Source organism: Trichomonas vaginalis, chromosome VI, assembly GCF_026262505.1.
Source record: "Trichomonas vaginalis G3 chromosome VI, whole genome shotgun sequence".
NCBI lineage: Eukaryota > Parabasalia > Trichomonadida > Trichomonadidae > Trichomonas > Trichomonas vaginalis.
Window position 1 is genome coordinate 10,929,900 of NC_067208.1, and position 15,365 is coordinate 10,945,264.

At 31.7% G+C, this 15,365-nt stretch overlaps 6 protein-coding genes, 1 non-coding gene and 1 pseudogene across 8 annotated transcripts, besides 3 other annotated features; 6 read left to right on the forward strand and 2 right to left on the reverse strand.

The window, feature by feature from the left end:
- Positions 1-2,729: part of a mobile genetic element that runs on past the window's edge.
- On the forward strand, positions 736-1,193 carry TVAGG3_0842960 (annotated as a pseudogene). The gene has a single exon. A coding segment is annotated over exon 1 (458 nt).
- TVAGG3_0842970 (uncharacterized protein) lies at positions 1,242-1,484 on the forward strand (the record flags this gene model as incomplete). Its single annotated transcript, XM_001305762.1, has 1 exon — positions 1,242-1,484. The coding sequence occupies one exon, from the start codon at positions 1,242-1,244 to the stop codon at positions 1,482-1,484; it is 243 nt and encodes an 80-aa protein (XP_001305763.1).
- Positions 2,196-2,516, forward strand: TVAGG3_0842980 (uncharacterized protein; the record flags this gene model as incomplete). The annotated part of the gene is made up of 1 exon (XM_001305763.1): positions 2,196-2,516. The coding sequence occupies one exon, from the start codon at positions 2,196-2,198 to the stop codon at positions 2,514-2,516; it is 321 nt and encodes a 106-aa protein (XP_001305764.1).
- Positions 2,730-4,386: a mobile genetic element.
- TVAGG3_0843000 (MULE transposase domain-containing protein) lies at positions 3,249-3,817 on the forward strand (the record flags this gene model as incomplete). The annotated part of the gene is made up of 1 exon (XM_051248929.1): positions 3,249-3,817. A coding segment is annotated over one exon (569 nt), but the record flags the coding sequence as incomplete, so codon positions are not given.
- Positions 4,387-6,543: 2,157 nt separating the features above from the next.
- Positions 6,544-6,761: a mobile genetic element.
- Positions 6,762-8,518: 1,757 nt separating this feature from the next.
- Positions 8,519-11,086, reverse strand: TVAGG3_0843020 (armadillo (ARM) repeat-containing protein family; the record flags this gene model as incomplete). Its single annotated transcript, XM_001305765.1, has 1 exon — positions 8,568-10,976. The coding sequence occupies one exon, from the start codon at positions 10,974-10,976 to the stop codon at positions 8,568-8,570; it is 2,409 nt and encodes an 802-aa protein (XP_001305766.1).
- A 72-nt stretch (positions 11,087-11,158) lies between these two features.
- On the reverse strand, positions 11,159-13,050 carry TVAGG3_0843030 (RNI-like family; the record flags this gene model as incomplete). The annotated part of the gene is made up of 1 exon (XM_001305766.1): positions 11,243-13,033. The coding sequence occupies one exon, from the start codon at positions 13,031-13,033 to the stop codon at positions 11,243-11,245; it is 1,791 nt and encodes a 596-aa protein (XP_001305767.1).
- Positions 13,051-13,486: 436 nt separating this feature from the next.
- Positions 13,487-13,560, forward strand: TVAGG3_0843040. The gene has a single exon. It is a non-coding gene; the product is annotated as a tRNA-Arg (tRNA).
- Positions 13,561-13,839: 279 nt separating this feature from the next.
- On the forward strand, positions 13,840-15,307 carry TVAGG3_0843050 (armadillo (ARM) repeat-containing protein family; the record flags this gene model as incomplete). The annotated part of the gene is made up of 1 exon (XM_001305767.1): positions 13,856-15,259. One exon carries the CDS (start codon positions 13,856-13,858, stop codon positions 15,257-15,259), a length of 1,404 nt encoding a protein of 467 aa, XP_001305768.1.
- Between the last annotated feature and the right edge of the window lie 58 nt (positions 15,308-15,365).

The following is a 15,365-nucleotide window of genomic DNA, read 5'->3' on the forward strand; positions in this document are numbered from 1 at the left end:
ACAAAGATGGATTTTAATGAATGTTTCATTCATCCAAAGTCATTCTCTTTAGACCCTAACATTTATACAGAACTTGTAGAACATTATACAAACGAGGCTTTATGTTTTCCTGTTAAAGTTATGGATTGGATTCCTATGGACGGTTCATTCTCAAAGAATACAGATAGTTCAAGTGCAACATTTACAGCAGCTTATACGCCTATTAATGTTAAAAGTATTTGGGCACTATTTAGAAAGAAAGACAACTATTATGTTAATTTTGAGAACCCTAAGTTTAAATATCTTCAGCTTTCCATGGGAGCTTATGGAAATATGCCTGCAGAACCTGAAAAATCATATGGACCTGATTTTATGAAATGGTTGCGAACGCTTGCAATACAAACAATGATATAGGATTTAATGAAGATGTTATGAGGTCATTGGTGGATGATGGTAGTGTGGAACATAAATGGGATACAACAACACCATTTCTTATGTGGTTTTCCAACAGAAGTGGACTTTTGCTTCCAGCAAGGTCAAACATCTACTGCTCCAATAACATACAAATTGTCTGTTAAAGGACCTATTGAACTAGCAACTGAAAACGTACCAAAGCCACTTATTGGATTTATGAGGGATTGTTGCTTTGCATTCAGTAAGACAGTCAGGCATCCCAATAATAAGATTGACGACTATAACTTAGCAACTGACGACAGTGAGGAATAAAGGATGAACGTTTATTTTTAAAGCTTATAAATGAGTTCTTCATCAAGCTCTCGTGAACCTTCACCATCTATGAAACAAACTTTACCAAACGATTATGGAGCACCTATTGAATATTTCTTACGAGCTGCACAATGGCAAAGAGCAGTCTCACCAAGGTTAGGTGTTCCACCAGCTCCTGTCAAAAATAGCATTTGGTCAAGTCCTTATATAAGATATGGTCTCCCACTAGGTTTGCTAGCTACAGCAGGAGCAGTTATGATGTTGAAAAGAAATAAAGCAAATGTTGTAAATAATACTGAAGTAGCTGAAGTTAAACAAACTCCAACACCTCGCCAAAACCAACGCCTTCACAAGCAAAACCTTCAATGACTCCTGAACCTATGGAAGTACAAACTCCTGTTCAAAAGTCAACTCCTAAACCGACTCCAACATTTAAACCAGAACCTACTCCTCAAATAAATCGTAAAACTCCTGCGTTTCCTTACTGAAAAAATAACGTTATTTTTATTTAATATTAAAATTTTTATTTGATTGAAATGACGACTAAAGTCACTGAAGCAATGAAACAAAAGTTTTTGGTAGAATACATTAAATCAGGAACTATTCCAGAAGGTTTTTACATTCATACTATGAAGGATGGTAGAGTTCAGTTTAGAAAGATAAAGCAACCATTAGATAAAGAAGGAATTTTGAGAAAGATTAAACTTCATGAGGACAACATTGGTGAACTTAGGAAGAAGTTAGAAGAGTTGGAGAAAGCAGACGACAGTGAGGAATAAAGCAATGAATTCAAGTGGGTGAAAAAAGAGGTGAAAAAAGAGGTGAGATCTCACCACTTCACCTAAATTTATTTTTGTGCTATGTTTTCATACGTGTGAGGGTGGTGATATCATTATTTTTTAAGTTTATTTTTTATTTTATTTGGATGTAAATGACGAAAACTATTGAGATAACAAACTACAACGGTCATGAGTTCAAGAATTTGTTCTTCGTTCCTCGTGAAAATACATTCTATCAGATACGAGGGAGAAAGGGTAAAGTTAGTTTGAGCGTTTATGAAGGAATGAAGAATGGAAAGTTTATACAAGCATACGATACAAACGGTAAACGTGTTTCATTAGCTTTGTCAAAACTTACTAACATTTATTTTGACAGTGACTTTGACTCTGACGATTGGAGTGACAGCAGCGATACTGAAGAATATGAACTATTGTGTGAAGCACAGCAATGGGAAGCGCTGCAATACTTTTGTAAATGAGAACATTAGTGGGAACGTTAGTGAGAACGTTTATTTTTTCATTAGTGAAGTCGTTAGTGAAGTCATTAGTGAAGTCGTTAGTGAAGTCGTTAGTGAAGTCGTTTATGTGTCAGACGGTTTTGTAAATATTTAAGGTTAAGTTGGGTAAGGTGGAACGCAGTGCCGCCGTACCCAAGATAACCATACTAACTTCATTAGTTTTATTTTTACTGAAAATTTTTATTTGGATGTAATGACGAAAACTATTGAGATAACAAACTACAACGGTCATGAGTTCAAGAATTTGTTCTTCGTTCCTCGTGAAAATACATTCTATCAGATACGAGGGAGAAAGGGTAAAGTTAGTTTGAGCGTTTATGACTACAAGCATAATGGAAAGTTTATACAAGCATATGATACAAACGGTAAGCGTGTTTCATTAGCTTTGTCAAAACTTACAGGTATAAACTATGACAGTGATTTTGACCTATATGAAGAAGAAAGTGAGTCAGAAGATTATGAGCTGTTATATGAAGCACAGCAATGGGAGGAGTTGCAATACTTTTGTAAGTGAGAACGTTTATTTTTACATTAGTGAAGTCGTTTGTGAAAACATTAGTGAATTCGTTAGTGAAGTGGTTGGTGGCTTTGTAAATATTTAATGTTAAGTTAGTGTTGTCGTTTGTGTTGTAAAAATATATGTTACTGGTTTTGTAAAGTGTCAAATTCACATAACAAGTGTAAGGAGGCGCGCAGTGCCTCAGTACACATGATATGTATACTAACTAATTTTGAGCAAGGAAAAAAGTTTCGTTGTCCTAACTGCCAATTTTGCATGGAGCTTGTAAAGACTCATGAAAATGGTCAACTTTTCTTCATTCCAGTAATTAAACACGAGCATAGAGCAAAGCAATGCAAGCCGAGTAACAATATACCAAAAATTCTTAAGTTGCAAGCAGGAAAAAAAGTCTATGAATTAGCAAATTCTGATAATGTTCCTCAATGCAAAGAAATTTTTGCAAAAGAATTGAATATTCCCAATGCAACTTATACGATGTTCCATAATATAGTAAATAAACTTAAAGGAACCACAAAAGGGGATAGAATTCAATCTTACAATTATTTCTCAACAATTTTTTCAATCATAAACAAAATCGAACAAGGATTCTGCGAAATGATTTTAGTTAAAGAAGTTAACAATGAAATTGAATTGCATACATTTAAGAAAGGTGATGAATTACCTGAAAATTCAAAAGACTTTCAAATTTATTCATTTATTGTAATTCCTCCAATAACTCATTTTTACATGCAAACACAAGCTTTTTGCGGAATAATTCAAATTGATGGAACGTTTTTATTTTGTATTAAAAAAGGAAACTTACTCATTATTGGTACACCTGCACCAAATAATAGACTTATCCCTATTGCATTTGCATGGTCTGTTAGTGAAAATACGATAACAATTAAGGATATGCTCACTAAATTGAAATCTTTTATTCCACCAAGCAGATTCAAGAATATTTATTCCGATCAAGGTCCGGCAATTATAGCTGCTGTTAGAGAATCAGGCTTTTCTTGCGATCATAAATTTTGCTTACGTCATTTTGCAACAAAAAGGGAATACATCAATGTCTATTCCGAAATTGTTGAAGTCGCTTACGCAGACCATCCTCAAAAACGAATTGACTTGATTAAAAAGTTAGAAACTCGTTTACAAGAGGAATATCCAAACCGCGAAAATAATCAGGATCTCTTTAAGTACTTAGATAGTATTAACCCATTTGAAGGATTCGCTGACTACACCGCTGGCATACTCACAACATCTCTTATTGAATCCCTTAATGCCGAAATTAAAGATAAATGGGATACATATGAACCCCGCCGAACTAATTATCCGTCTCATTGAACATGAATTCAATCTTGTTAAAAATGTTTTAACAGGTGATTTTAAATCAGATAATATTATCAAAAATCTAAATGAAACTTTGAAACATTCAGATATGTTTAGCTCGGTATTATATGATCCAATTCAAGAATTATATTATGCAACTTTTGGTCGCTATACATATTGCGTAAAAATTATGTCAGATTCACAATATTCATGCACATGTAAGCACATCGAATTATACGGATTACCTTGTATTCATGTAATCGCCGTATTGAATCACTTTTCGAACAAAAATCTTCTTAAAAATTTGAATGATGCAGTTCATGCTCGCTTCAAATGTTCAGAGTTTATGACTCCTGTGGAAGATTTAATGAAATTTTATGTTGACCAAGCATCTTTAAAAATTCCCGGAATAAATTTCAACCTGGGAGAGATTGAAAAATTAAGGGGAAAAAGGACTAGGATTAAAGCATTTTACGAAAAGTGATGCTGTGTTGTTATTTATTTATTTTTTTAATATTTTTTAAAAAAATAAAAGAAAATTCAAATAATTTTGTATCTCCCATGATATATCGACCCACGAGTACTAATGTGGCTATAATTAGAGATTGCAACTCTATTATGATCATAGTCCGGTGATATACAATAAGATTCAAATTTTGAAAGAATTAAGTCTCATCACATTTTTCAATGCTCGATTTTTAAAAACTGTTTAAAAATGGAGCTTATATTGAAATAGTGTAGAGACTAAAAATTACCACAGACTATTTCAGAGGATTGAGTGGCAACTCAATCCTCTGAAAAGTCTGAGGTAATTTGCAAAATTAATAAAATCCCGGTGAAAAAAATAAAAACAGCTTCTAAAAGTATAGTTATCTTAAAATACGAACTTTAACACAAGTTTTTTGATCCAATAGAAAATTGAATTCTTTGAATAAATAAAATATTTTATGTATTAACATATTAAATTTCCTAATTATTTTTTTTCTTGGGAAAATTTTTGAATTCGAATAGAAAATTCAATAAATTAAAATTGGGTTGAAAGAATTCTCCATATTAACTTGTCATATATTTCAGATCATATAAATTAAGGGTTTCGTTTTGCGAAAAAAACGTACAATACGCAATTTCGCTAAAAACATTTAGCTAGCAATTTCGACCTTTGACTCCACTCAAGACGTCACTTTTTTAATTTTGCGGTATCATATTTTTGGAAAATCTTTATGAATATTATATAAAAAGTCTCTTTAATATCTATATTTCATATTTTTATCGATTTTTAAAGTTTTTGCGAAAAGTATTCAATTATTTTTGCTATTTGGTCGGGTAAATGTCAGATTTGCGACATTTTCTGATATGATATTCAGATTCTACGTTGATAATAATGCTTATAGAACCCTCTTGCTATTGTGTCAAAATTGCGAAACCGATAGCAAAAATATCTCGCAATATCAAAATTGAGATATTGAGTGAATTATGCATTATAGAGATTAAAAATCTGATTTGTGAAAACATCTCATCAGTTTCTAGCTAATTCAAAAATCTTTACTATCTTATTCGATTAAAATGAAAAGGGAATAGTTTCATTATGCTTTAAATGACAGCCTTATAATATAATCATAGTTTTCGCTCAATATGCAGCATTTTTTTTTCGAAATCTATGGTCAATGTCCTAAATACTGATTGCTTTGCATTCATATCTCTTACATTTTCTATACCCACATCACTATTCATTGCTATTCCTATCTTTTTCATTTTTGTTTGTTTCTCATAATTTCTCAAAAAACATGATAACTTGATATTTGTAAATATCATACTTTATAACGTAAATAAGAACTTGACCTATTAAGAAAAGCAGTAATGAAAAGAAAATCTGAAATTCATAAAAATTACAAGTTTCTGATGACAATTAGCTTAATTAAACCAGGTACAAGATTATATAATTGTATTTTCTATCCAATTATCCATATAATATCTTATCCAGAAAAAATAACTTGATCAATACCAAATGATTTTTTAACTAGTAAATAAAGTATTTTCTTTACACACACATTGTATATCATAGTTTTTTTTGGTTTCGCAAAACATCCAAAAACAAATATGCTATAAAAGTGACAATTTTAGCAAAACGAAACCCTTACCTTAATAGGATAAAAAAAGAATTTACACTCTCTCACTTTGAAAACGTAGAAAATGCCAATCTATTGGTATACATTTTAGTTTTGTTAAGTTTACAAAACGATTACTCTAGATTTTAAAGATTTATCAAGAATTTAGAGAATATCCTTCTCAAAACAACTTCAATAGCGAAGGATTAGTATTGAATCGGATTTGTAACATAATTATAGTACATTACAATACAATTTCTCCGACTTTTAAATATTTTTGAAATATTTACAAAATATGCTCTTTCTATCATCGATACTTTAATACAGAGCAAATTTAGTAAATGTCATCACGTTATTTTTTCATAAATCGTTTTCGAACTTTTGAAATATTTATTTTAAACCAGTTTTCTACATTTAATATGTGAATTATATCAAAAGTAGATGGGCGATACTTGTAAATCTATTTAAACTATTAGTTTGCTATTATTGAAGAACTTTATAATTTTTTTTTCTTATGTATGGAATTAAAGATAATTTTGCCGATTCCAACGGGTTTTTCTATATGAGTTAAATATGCCAAGTGAAATTGGACTTGCCAATATTGTAAATTGAAGTATGGACTATATATCGATTTTCATTGATTGATGAATAACTCGGAGTAATGTAATTGTTGATAATGAAAAATAGTTTTCAATTGCTGGTAAGGGCCAATGTATGTTCAATAGCTCCGAAAGCAAAAAATGCACGTTTAGAAAAAGACGATAACGATTAAATTACAAAATCGATAACGACGACGATTAAATTACAAAATCAATAATGACCCTTATCACTTCATTAATATCCTTCGGCATATCATTTATGATGATTGTATTTGAATTCATCTTTGGTATTTGTTCAAAGTAATTCATAAACGTTGGTTTTTCGTTTGATTCGTGTTCATTTATATTTTGGTTTGAACTTTGTGGAGAATTACAAATTGATACTGGTACACTTGATGGAGAAAAGTGTGGAGGATCGAATTGTATTGAATTAATGATATTTTGCTTGTCATGAACTTTGTTCAAAATATCTATTGGTAAATTAGAGATTCTAGCTGATCTCTGTGCAGTCTGTTTTTTCTTTGAGGCCATAGAACGAGGAATGCTTATCTGATATTCTTTGGCAACACTAGTTCTCATACAATTTTTTTATTTCTTCTACTTTGTCAGTCACTTTTGATTCCATATTTATTTCTGACATTCATATAAAATATTGTTTTCAAAGTACTTGATGAGCTTCCAGAAAATTATACATGGCACGATGGGCGCTACTTTTTTGGCGCCAGCGGCGCCGCCCGCGCCTCCGGTGGCTCCCACTGGTGGGGAGGAGACGATAGAAAAAGATATAAATTTTACTAAAAAAATTGAATTTTGGAAATTCTTTTGATTTTTTTGAATGATTTACGAAGAGATTGAACACATTTTGTACTATGAAATATCGTTATTAATAAATTTACTTCTTAAACATTTATTAAAATCGCAATTTTGAATATTTTTATGATTTTTTTTGACCCGATCACTTGCGCCCGCGCCCACTGGGAGGGGCGCTTGTAAAGTATTCAAAAATCAATGTAAACATTTCAATTTTTGCTCCCACCTCCCATTGGGAGGGGGGCATATATCTTGTAGCGTTCAAGTTCAAGTGATGAAAGTGCATAAGAAAGCTCCTTAATCATACCGATAGAAACAGCATTAGGGGCGCCAAATGGCGCTCGGTGATGTTTCCCATAAAAGCTTAATTTCAGGTATCCATAATCATAACCTGTCAGACGCAATAATTCATTAGCACACAATCATCGTTTCTCAATCAAGAAACGAAATGCACGATTGATTATGCTGGCCATTAAATTTTCATATCAAATAATTTACTACTTCAAGAAAAATTAAAGACTATCATCAACCAAAGCTTAAAATTCTCAGTGTTTACAACTCTCATACTTCGAATATGCATATTTCCAAAATAGCATGAAAATTTTTTCATTTGAGCTCATTTTCTTTTGTTCTATTAACTAATACATGCAGTACAAGCTTGTTATACGTATACTTAATAAGTAAGGTCTTAAGGGAAATAATAGAAAAGAATTTTGCTATTAATTATATTAAACAATATTTATTTGTAATTTCGTGATAATTATATTTCTTATTACAAAGTAAAGGTATTTGATATAATGTTTGCCTTACAAAAATGTTTCCTTTGTCTTGCCACCATAGGTATTCTATTTTGTCACTTTTTGCGCCCGCCGTGCCATGTATACAGAAAATTAACATCTGATATTGAATCAGAATTTTGACATTCTCAATTTGCGATTTGACAGACTCAATTTAATTTTGAATGAAAATCAACCGAATAAAACGTTCGACGCTGAAAATGTACGAAATTATATGTGAAAGCTACAACAAAATGATCGCTGCACTCAAATATCATATAATTTTTTCCCACCGTAAAAATATCAAAATTTGCATTTCTGCCAAATTCAGATTTGAGTTATATCTGTTTACATATTATAAATATATGCATGACAAAATATATAATTTACCATTAATACTAAACAAAATCTTTTATTTTTCTGTAAAATAATATTAAAATTAAATTATTTTGTGGAATGGCGCAAGATTAACACATTGGGGTTTTTTTTACGACAATAAGCTTTCATCTGGTTGACCAAATCTAGGGTATTAAAGTTTACGTTGCCTAAAATATTTTCGATTTCGTTTAAATTTTCGTTGTCAAATTTGACACCTCCAAAAATCTGACAGACATCTGACGGTGATAATTTTTCACTCTGATATATTTCTGATATGATTTGTGCTGTTGGATCCATAGCTGCTGGCTCATAAAAGTTTAAAAATCCTTGAAAAACTGCGCTCAAAATATTTGCACAAGTTGCTGGATCCAAATATTGAATAATTAGTTTTGTGAGTTCTAAAACTCTCATTACAACTCCAGGATTTTTAACAGCTAGCATTGCAATAATCATATCTGTTGGGAACCAGTTGAAAAACTCACTTCCCTTCTCTTTGACAACATCACATAAATGAACTGCCAAAAAAGTTACACTAAAAATATCATTTTGGAAGTCAATTTGGTTGAAGAAATTAAAAACGTCTTCAATTGGATAGTAAGGAATAAACATTTTGAGTATATTAAATGACATTGATTTCACTCTGTTATTTTCACTTTTTGCATAATTTAAAGCGAAAGCAAGTGCATAGTTCATGTCAAAGAATCTTTTATGGTCTATTGCATTAATAAGAAATACTGCGAAGTCATGAAAAATATTTTCTTTTTCTTCATATTTTTGACCGATCAAATTAACAACTTCCTGAGAAAAATTTTTCCACAAACTATTGATAAATTCGGTTGGTTCTCCTGAATACCATCCAATAATATCAGCAAAGTAAATAAGCATCTGGCAAACTTTTGTTTCTGATTCAGAAATTATTCTAAAATTCTCCAAAAGTGACGAAATTAATTTTTCAAAAATTTGAGAAATATCATTTTCATTTTCTATCAAATTCAAAGCATAAAATACAGCCTTACATAATATATAGAATGACGGGTTAGATCTATCCATCATTCCCAATATATCATTCATATATTGGATGATTAATTCTGGAGAATTCTTTGAAATCTCAAATATAATTTTTGCAGAAAGAATTTGATTATTTTGTTCGCTTTCCATCAATTTGAGGGTCATTTCTAGGTACTGGTCAAGGTATTCGTTAATATCACTCACGCACTTCGACATGAAATAAAATATAGTAAACGGTTTTTCTTGTAAACTTAACAAATTTTTTGCAGTTTGATTCACAAATTCTTTTGTATCATCTGGATGTATTTCATGCCAAATTGCAAGTATATATAACGAAGCAGCATCAATACTTGCATTATTTAAGTACTCTATAGTAATATCTGGTGCTGCTTCTATAGTTTCACGTATAGAATTGGAGATTTGTTCGCAAATAGAAATCTCAGAATTTGAATTTACAATTTCTCCTAAAAAAGTAATCCAAAACTCAATAAAAGGGAATAAATTTTCAAGATCATTGTCCATGATGCCTGTAAATGAGTAAGTGAATGATTCTATTGAACTTGCAAAGTCTTCTGTAGGTTTTTCTAAAATATTAATATGTTCTTGAAAATATTGGAGAATTACCTTTAAAAAATCAACACTTGGTTCAATAAATATGCTTGGTTGAAGAAATCCTGACCATACTTGAAGAATGTGCTCTTGATATTCTGGATTATTAATTTGATTATTTAATTCTCCAATTACTGTAATAAAAATCGATGCAACGAACTCTTTATCATCACATTCCTCGAAATTATTCACTATCTCAAATAGAAGTTCAAAAGCGCCTTTAGAATTTTGAGGATTTATTAAATTTGCGCAAATTAAATCGTGATAAGGATATAAATACTCCAAAGATTTGCTTTCGTGTAAACCTGATACAAGATTTGAAATAAAGCTAAGAAAGTTCGGATTGTTAGGTTCTGAAGCGCATGTAGACAAGAATAATTCTTGATTTTGTATTACCATGATTTGAGCATCAATTGGACGATGATTTAAAGTATTTATATTCATTTGATCTATATATGATTTCAAAAATAAGTATCTGCAGTTATAGCTGTCAATAAATTCAATAATATCAGGAAAACGATCTTTGCAGTTCAAAATTAGGTAGGCAAGAATATCAATAAGAAATAACCAATTTGACTGATTGTTTTGTATAGTTTCTTGTTGAAATAGAGGACATATTAAATTTATTATATCGCTAATGTCATTTTGTATATCCAGGAATAGTTTTTTAAGCAATGTGAATAGTGTTCCAAGCAATAATTGTAAAATATTCGAATTATTTGGTTCTTTGATTAAATCGATGCAATTTTTTATGTTGTCTGGATCTTCTGTCCACATTTTTACATAGTTATCTGCCTCTGTATACTGATCGTCGGCTTTTTGTTGAATTAAAACGTTCAAATATTCAACAATCTCCATAAAACAAGAAAAACAAAATGATAAAATGACAAATGTTCAGGTAAAGCTGGCATTTTGCAATGAGTTGCTTAATATTTTATAGATTTCATGTGGAAAATTTTACAAATTTGATAGAACTATTCTTGATTCATAAAAAATAAGAACATTGTTAGAGTGAATTTGATATAAATAGGTAAAACAAATCAATTCAAAAAATAATTTTAAAAATATTATCATAAATTTGAAATATCATACAATTTCACAAAAATTAAATAGTGTGAATAACCTTATGCATCTTCCTCTTCATATTCGTACTCGTATTCAGGTTCTTGCGGGGCCTGCTTAGCCGGTGGCTTCATTGGAACAGGTTTTTCGATTTCTTCCTCTTCTTCCTCTTCAACATACTCGTATTCGTCTAATTGTTGCTGAGGTTTTGCCTGCTTCGGAGGATTATTGGCAGGAGGAGCATCTTCTTCCTCTTCGTATTTGTATTCTGTTTCATCATCTACTAAATTTGGAGGTGCTACTCTTCCTGTTGGTTGTTTTGGCTTCTGTTCAACCTTTTCCTCTTCCTCTTCTTCTACATATTCGTAGTCATCGTTTGCAGGTGGTTGATTCTGTTTCGGATTTTGGTTATTTTGCTTTGGAGCTGGTTCAAGATCTTCTTCCTCTTCTTCGTAATCTGATTCTAACTGCTGTTGAGGTTTAGGTGTCTGCTGCTTTGGTGGTGGCTGCTGAGCTTCATCTTCTTCATACTCATATTCGTATTCTGGTTGAGGCTGATTCTGTTTTGGCTGTGGTTGGCTTGGCTGAGCTTGTTGTGGTTCATCCTCTTCGTATTCGTATTCATACTGTGGTTCTGGTGCCTTTTGCTGAGAATTAGTGTTATTCTGTGGTTGAGGTTTCTGTGGCTCATCCTCTTCATACTCATATTCTTGCTGTGGCTCGGGCTGTTTCTGTGGAGGTGTCTTCTTTTGAGAAGCTTGTAGCTGAGGTTTAGAAACAACTGCAATTTCCTCTTCTTCATCATATTCGTACTCTGGCTCTGGTTCTGGTTGAGCTTGTTTTGGAGAAGGCTTCTTTTGTTGGCTAGCTTCAGCTTTTTCTTTCTGAGCAGAATTATTAACATTTTGTTTTGGCGAAGCAGCTGCTGGTTCATCTTTCTCGTATTCATATTCATCCTGAGCGTTTGGTTTCGCTGGTTGTTCAGCTGGTTTGCCTTCTTCTTTTGATGACGGAGAAGATTGTTTCTTTTCTGAAGACTTTGGTTGCTGAGAAGGCTTTGGAGCTTCATGCTCTGAAGAGTCTTCTGAAACTTGGCCTTCCATTGTCTGTGTGAGTGTAGTTCTGATATCCTGATCTTCTTCCTCTTCATCCATGTATTCCTCTTCCTCATCATCTGGATTGAGAAGGTAATCTATATTATCCAACTCGATTTCTGTCATTTGAGAGCCAATAATTGTGATTTGACGAATGGTTTTGACGTCTGTCGATGATGTAGGTGGTCTACGTAAGAAATTTTCGAATGCTGGATATGAATGGCTTGTAAGTCCGCAGTTTTTGAATGAAAGTTTCACGTATTGATATGGTGAAATTCGGTTTAATAGAGCTATGACAATTTTCGGTGGAAGTTCGGTATTTGAAAAGTGCAATGACTTCAGTGTCTTGCATGAAGCGATTGCATCAACTAAAGTTTCGAGATATTCTGGCTTAATTCTCATAGAAGAGATATGGAGATTTGTAAGTGTTCTTGTTCTTGGTAAAACACGTGATAAAATCTTTATTAAGTATGGAACAAATCTTGGCTTGATTCCAGCAATCGAATCTTCGATATATTGTTCTTTCTTAGGATTTCTCTTGTGATCAATTTTCTGTTTTTCAGAATACTTGAACTCAAAGTCGCATGATAATCTAACGTTTTCTGTTTTCTTGTAAAGAATATTTGGTAACGAATTGAAGAATCTCGTATATTGATCGAATGGAATATATGAAAAATCGTAGTGCAGGTGGTGATAGTCACCACTGCCAATTCTGTACATTGTTTCCAAAGGATAGAAAACTGGGTCGCGTGTACTCATCTATCCTGTCAAAATCAATTAAACGTCTTTTCAATTGGAAAACGCATGAAGTTACATCAATAAAGATTTGGATTAAATCAGCCCTGGAAATAAGAAAAGGTGCAGGGAAAATTCTCAGTATTGCAGTAAAGATTAAATCCAGCAATCGAAAGATTATGTGCAATGATCAAATATATGAATTTAAAAGGCTAGGAAATTCGGGATAGAATTTATATGAAGTTGGTAGTGTAGTGAGGAGGAAGATGAATGAAAAAAGTATTATTTCATGATTGATTCAAAAGAATTTTGGAGCTTTATGTAAGCGATTTCAATAATGATGCGAATATGGGATAAATGAATTATTATGAGTTAAATTTCATAAATAATATGTAACCTGAGATATATCAAGAATAAATTATCACAAATTACATTAATAAAATATCTTATATTTAAAAATATGAGCTATTTCGTGAAGCGCCGTTGGCCCAATTGGATAAGGCGACTGCCTACGGAGCAGTAGAGTCCAGGTTCAAGTCCTGGACGGCGCGATTTTTTCTATTTTTACTACTTCTTTTGCATCCTTGTTTCAAAATGCTTCACCAGGATTCTCTTTTAAACAATAGCAATGATGTTTGAATATTAAACTCATTCATATGAAATTACAGTGAATTATTACAAATTATGATGATTTTACAGAATAATTTTTTCGAAAATTTTGACTTTCCTGGATTTGCAGAGTTTAAATTAAAGATATTCTCTGATTGATTATTATCCATGGATCAAACTTGAACCATATTGTTTTTAAATTTATCACTCAATATTCTAAACGTGTATATGAATGTTATGAAAGGATTTCAACAAGAATGGGCCCTGGCTTCTTACAATAGGCAAGAAAGGCTTTTTAATAGCCTGCGGCATGAAAGTAGTGATTCTGATGAAATCTCTTCAGATGTCATCATAACATTGGCCAATAATATTGTCAATTCTTACGAAAAAAACAATATTGACACAAATTCCATAATCCAATTATCAGAAAATCTTATTAAAAATAACTCATTATCGGTCATTTCTTTCGAGCAAATGAATTTTTTACAAATATTGGTTTCCATCTTTCAAAATTCAAATGAAGAGAATTTGTTACATGCTGTTCTAAGAATATTCATAGTTTGGACCCATAAATGGGAACAGAAAGTAGGTATTTTAACAAAAGAAGAATTTTCTGTTTATCTTACACAATTTATCTTTATAAATAATACTCCAATCTCCTGCATATATCTTTCGTTAAACCTTTTGAACCGATTGCTTATAATTCAACCTCTTTTGAAAATTAAATTAATAGAAGAACTAGATATCTTTAAAAACCTTGTATCTCTATTTGCCAATTGCGATAATGAAAAGCTACGTGATGAAATTCTTCTTTGCATTTGGAGTCTATTACATACAATTCCACACCCAGACTATGAGCACATATCGTCTGTAACCGATCTATTTATAGATTTATTTTCAGATCCATCAGCTCCCAATTTCGAAAAAAGAGTTTATATTGCTTCAGTTTTTGCAGAATGTAGCGAAAATTGCGCGTTTGTTTTATGCGAACTTTTTAGTCCCGCAGAAATTCTCCCCAATTTTGAAACTTATTCCGATGAGGTAAAAATATCGATTCTTGATCTCATTAATACTATCCTACTAACTGATGATACATGTACTTCTATGTCAGTTATTTCAGGCCTTACTCTTGATTTCTTTGGTGGAGTTGCTGATTCCGAAAATGAAGATTTAATTCTTAGCTCTGTACGAATGTTGTGCGCTTTACTCAGAAATGAAGAATGTACACATGAGTTGATACAATCAGCCCTTGATGATGGAGTGATGGAGCAATTATTTATTTGGTACGATAACGGTACTTTCCAATTGAAGCGATACTCAGCTATTGCTTTACTTCAAGCGTTGTCATTCCAAACACAATATGTTTTTCACCCATTTATAGTAGATAAAGGATTTTTCGAACTAATGGTCAATTTCTTAGACCTTGGATCTCAAATTGTAACCAAAGAAGTTTTACATGCAATATTGATGATTGATAACTACTGTAGTGTGAAACAACCATCAATATCCGAACTTATTAACTCATTAAATCTTAAGAAAGAAGCTTTAGGAATTGATCCATTTGATCCTTCAGATCTAGCTAATTTAGATACTATCCGCGAAGGATTGATGATTCTTAATGATGAACCTTTGTCATTTTAACTGAATTTTCTTTATTTTGTTTATTTTCATAAAACTACTCATGATTGTAAGTAACTTATCAAGAAGTTTTCTATTTTGATACATATATAACATCTATTTTAATTAT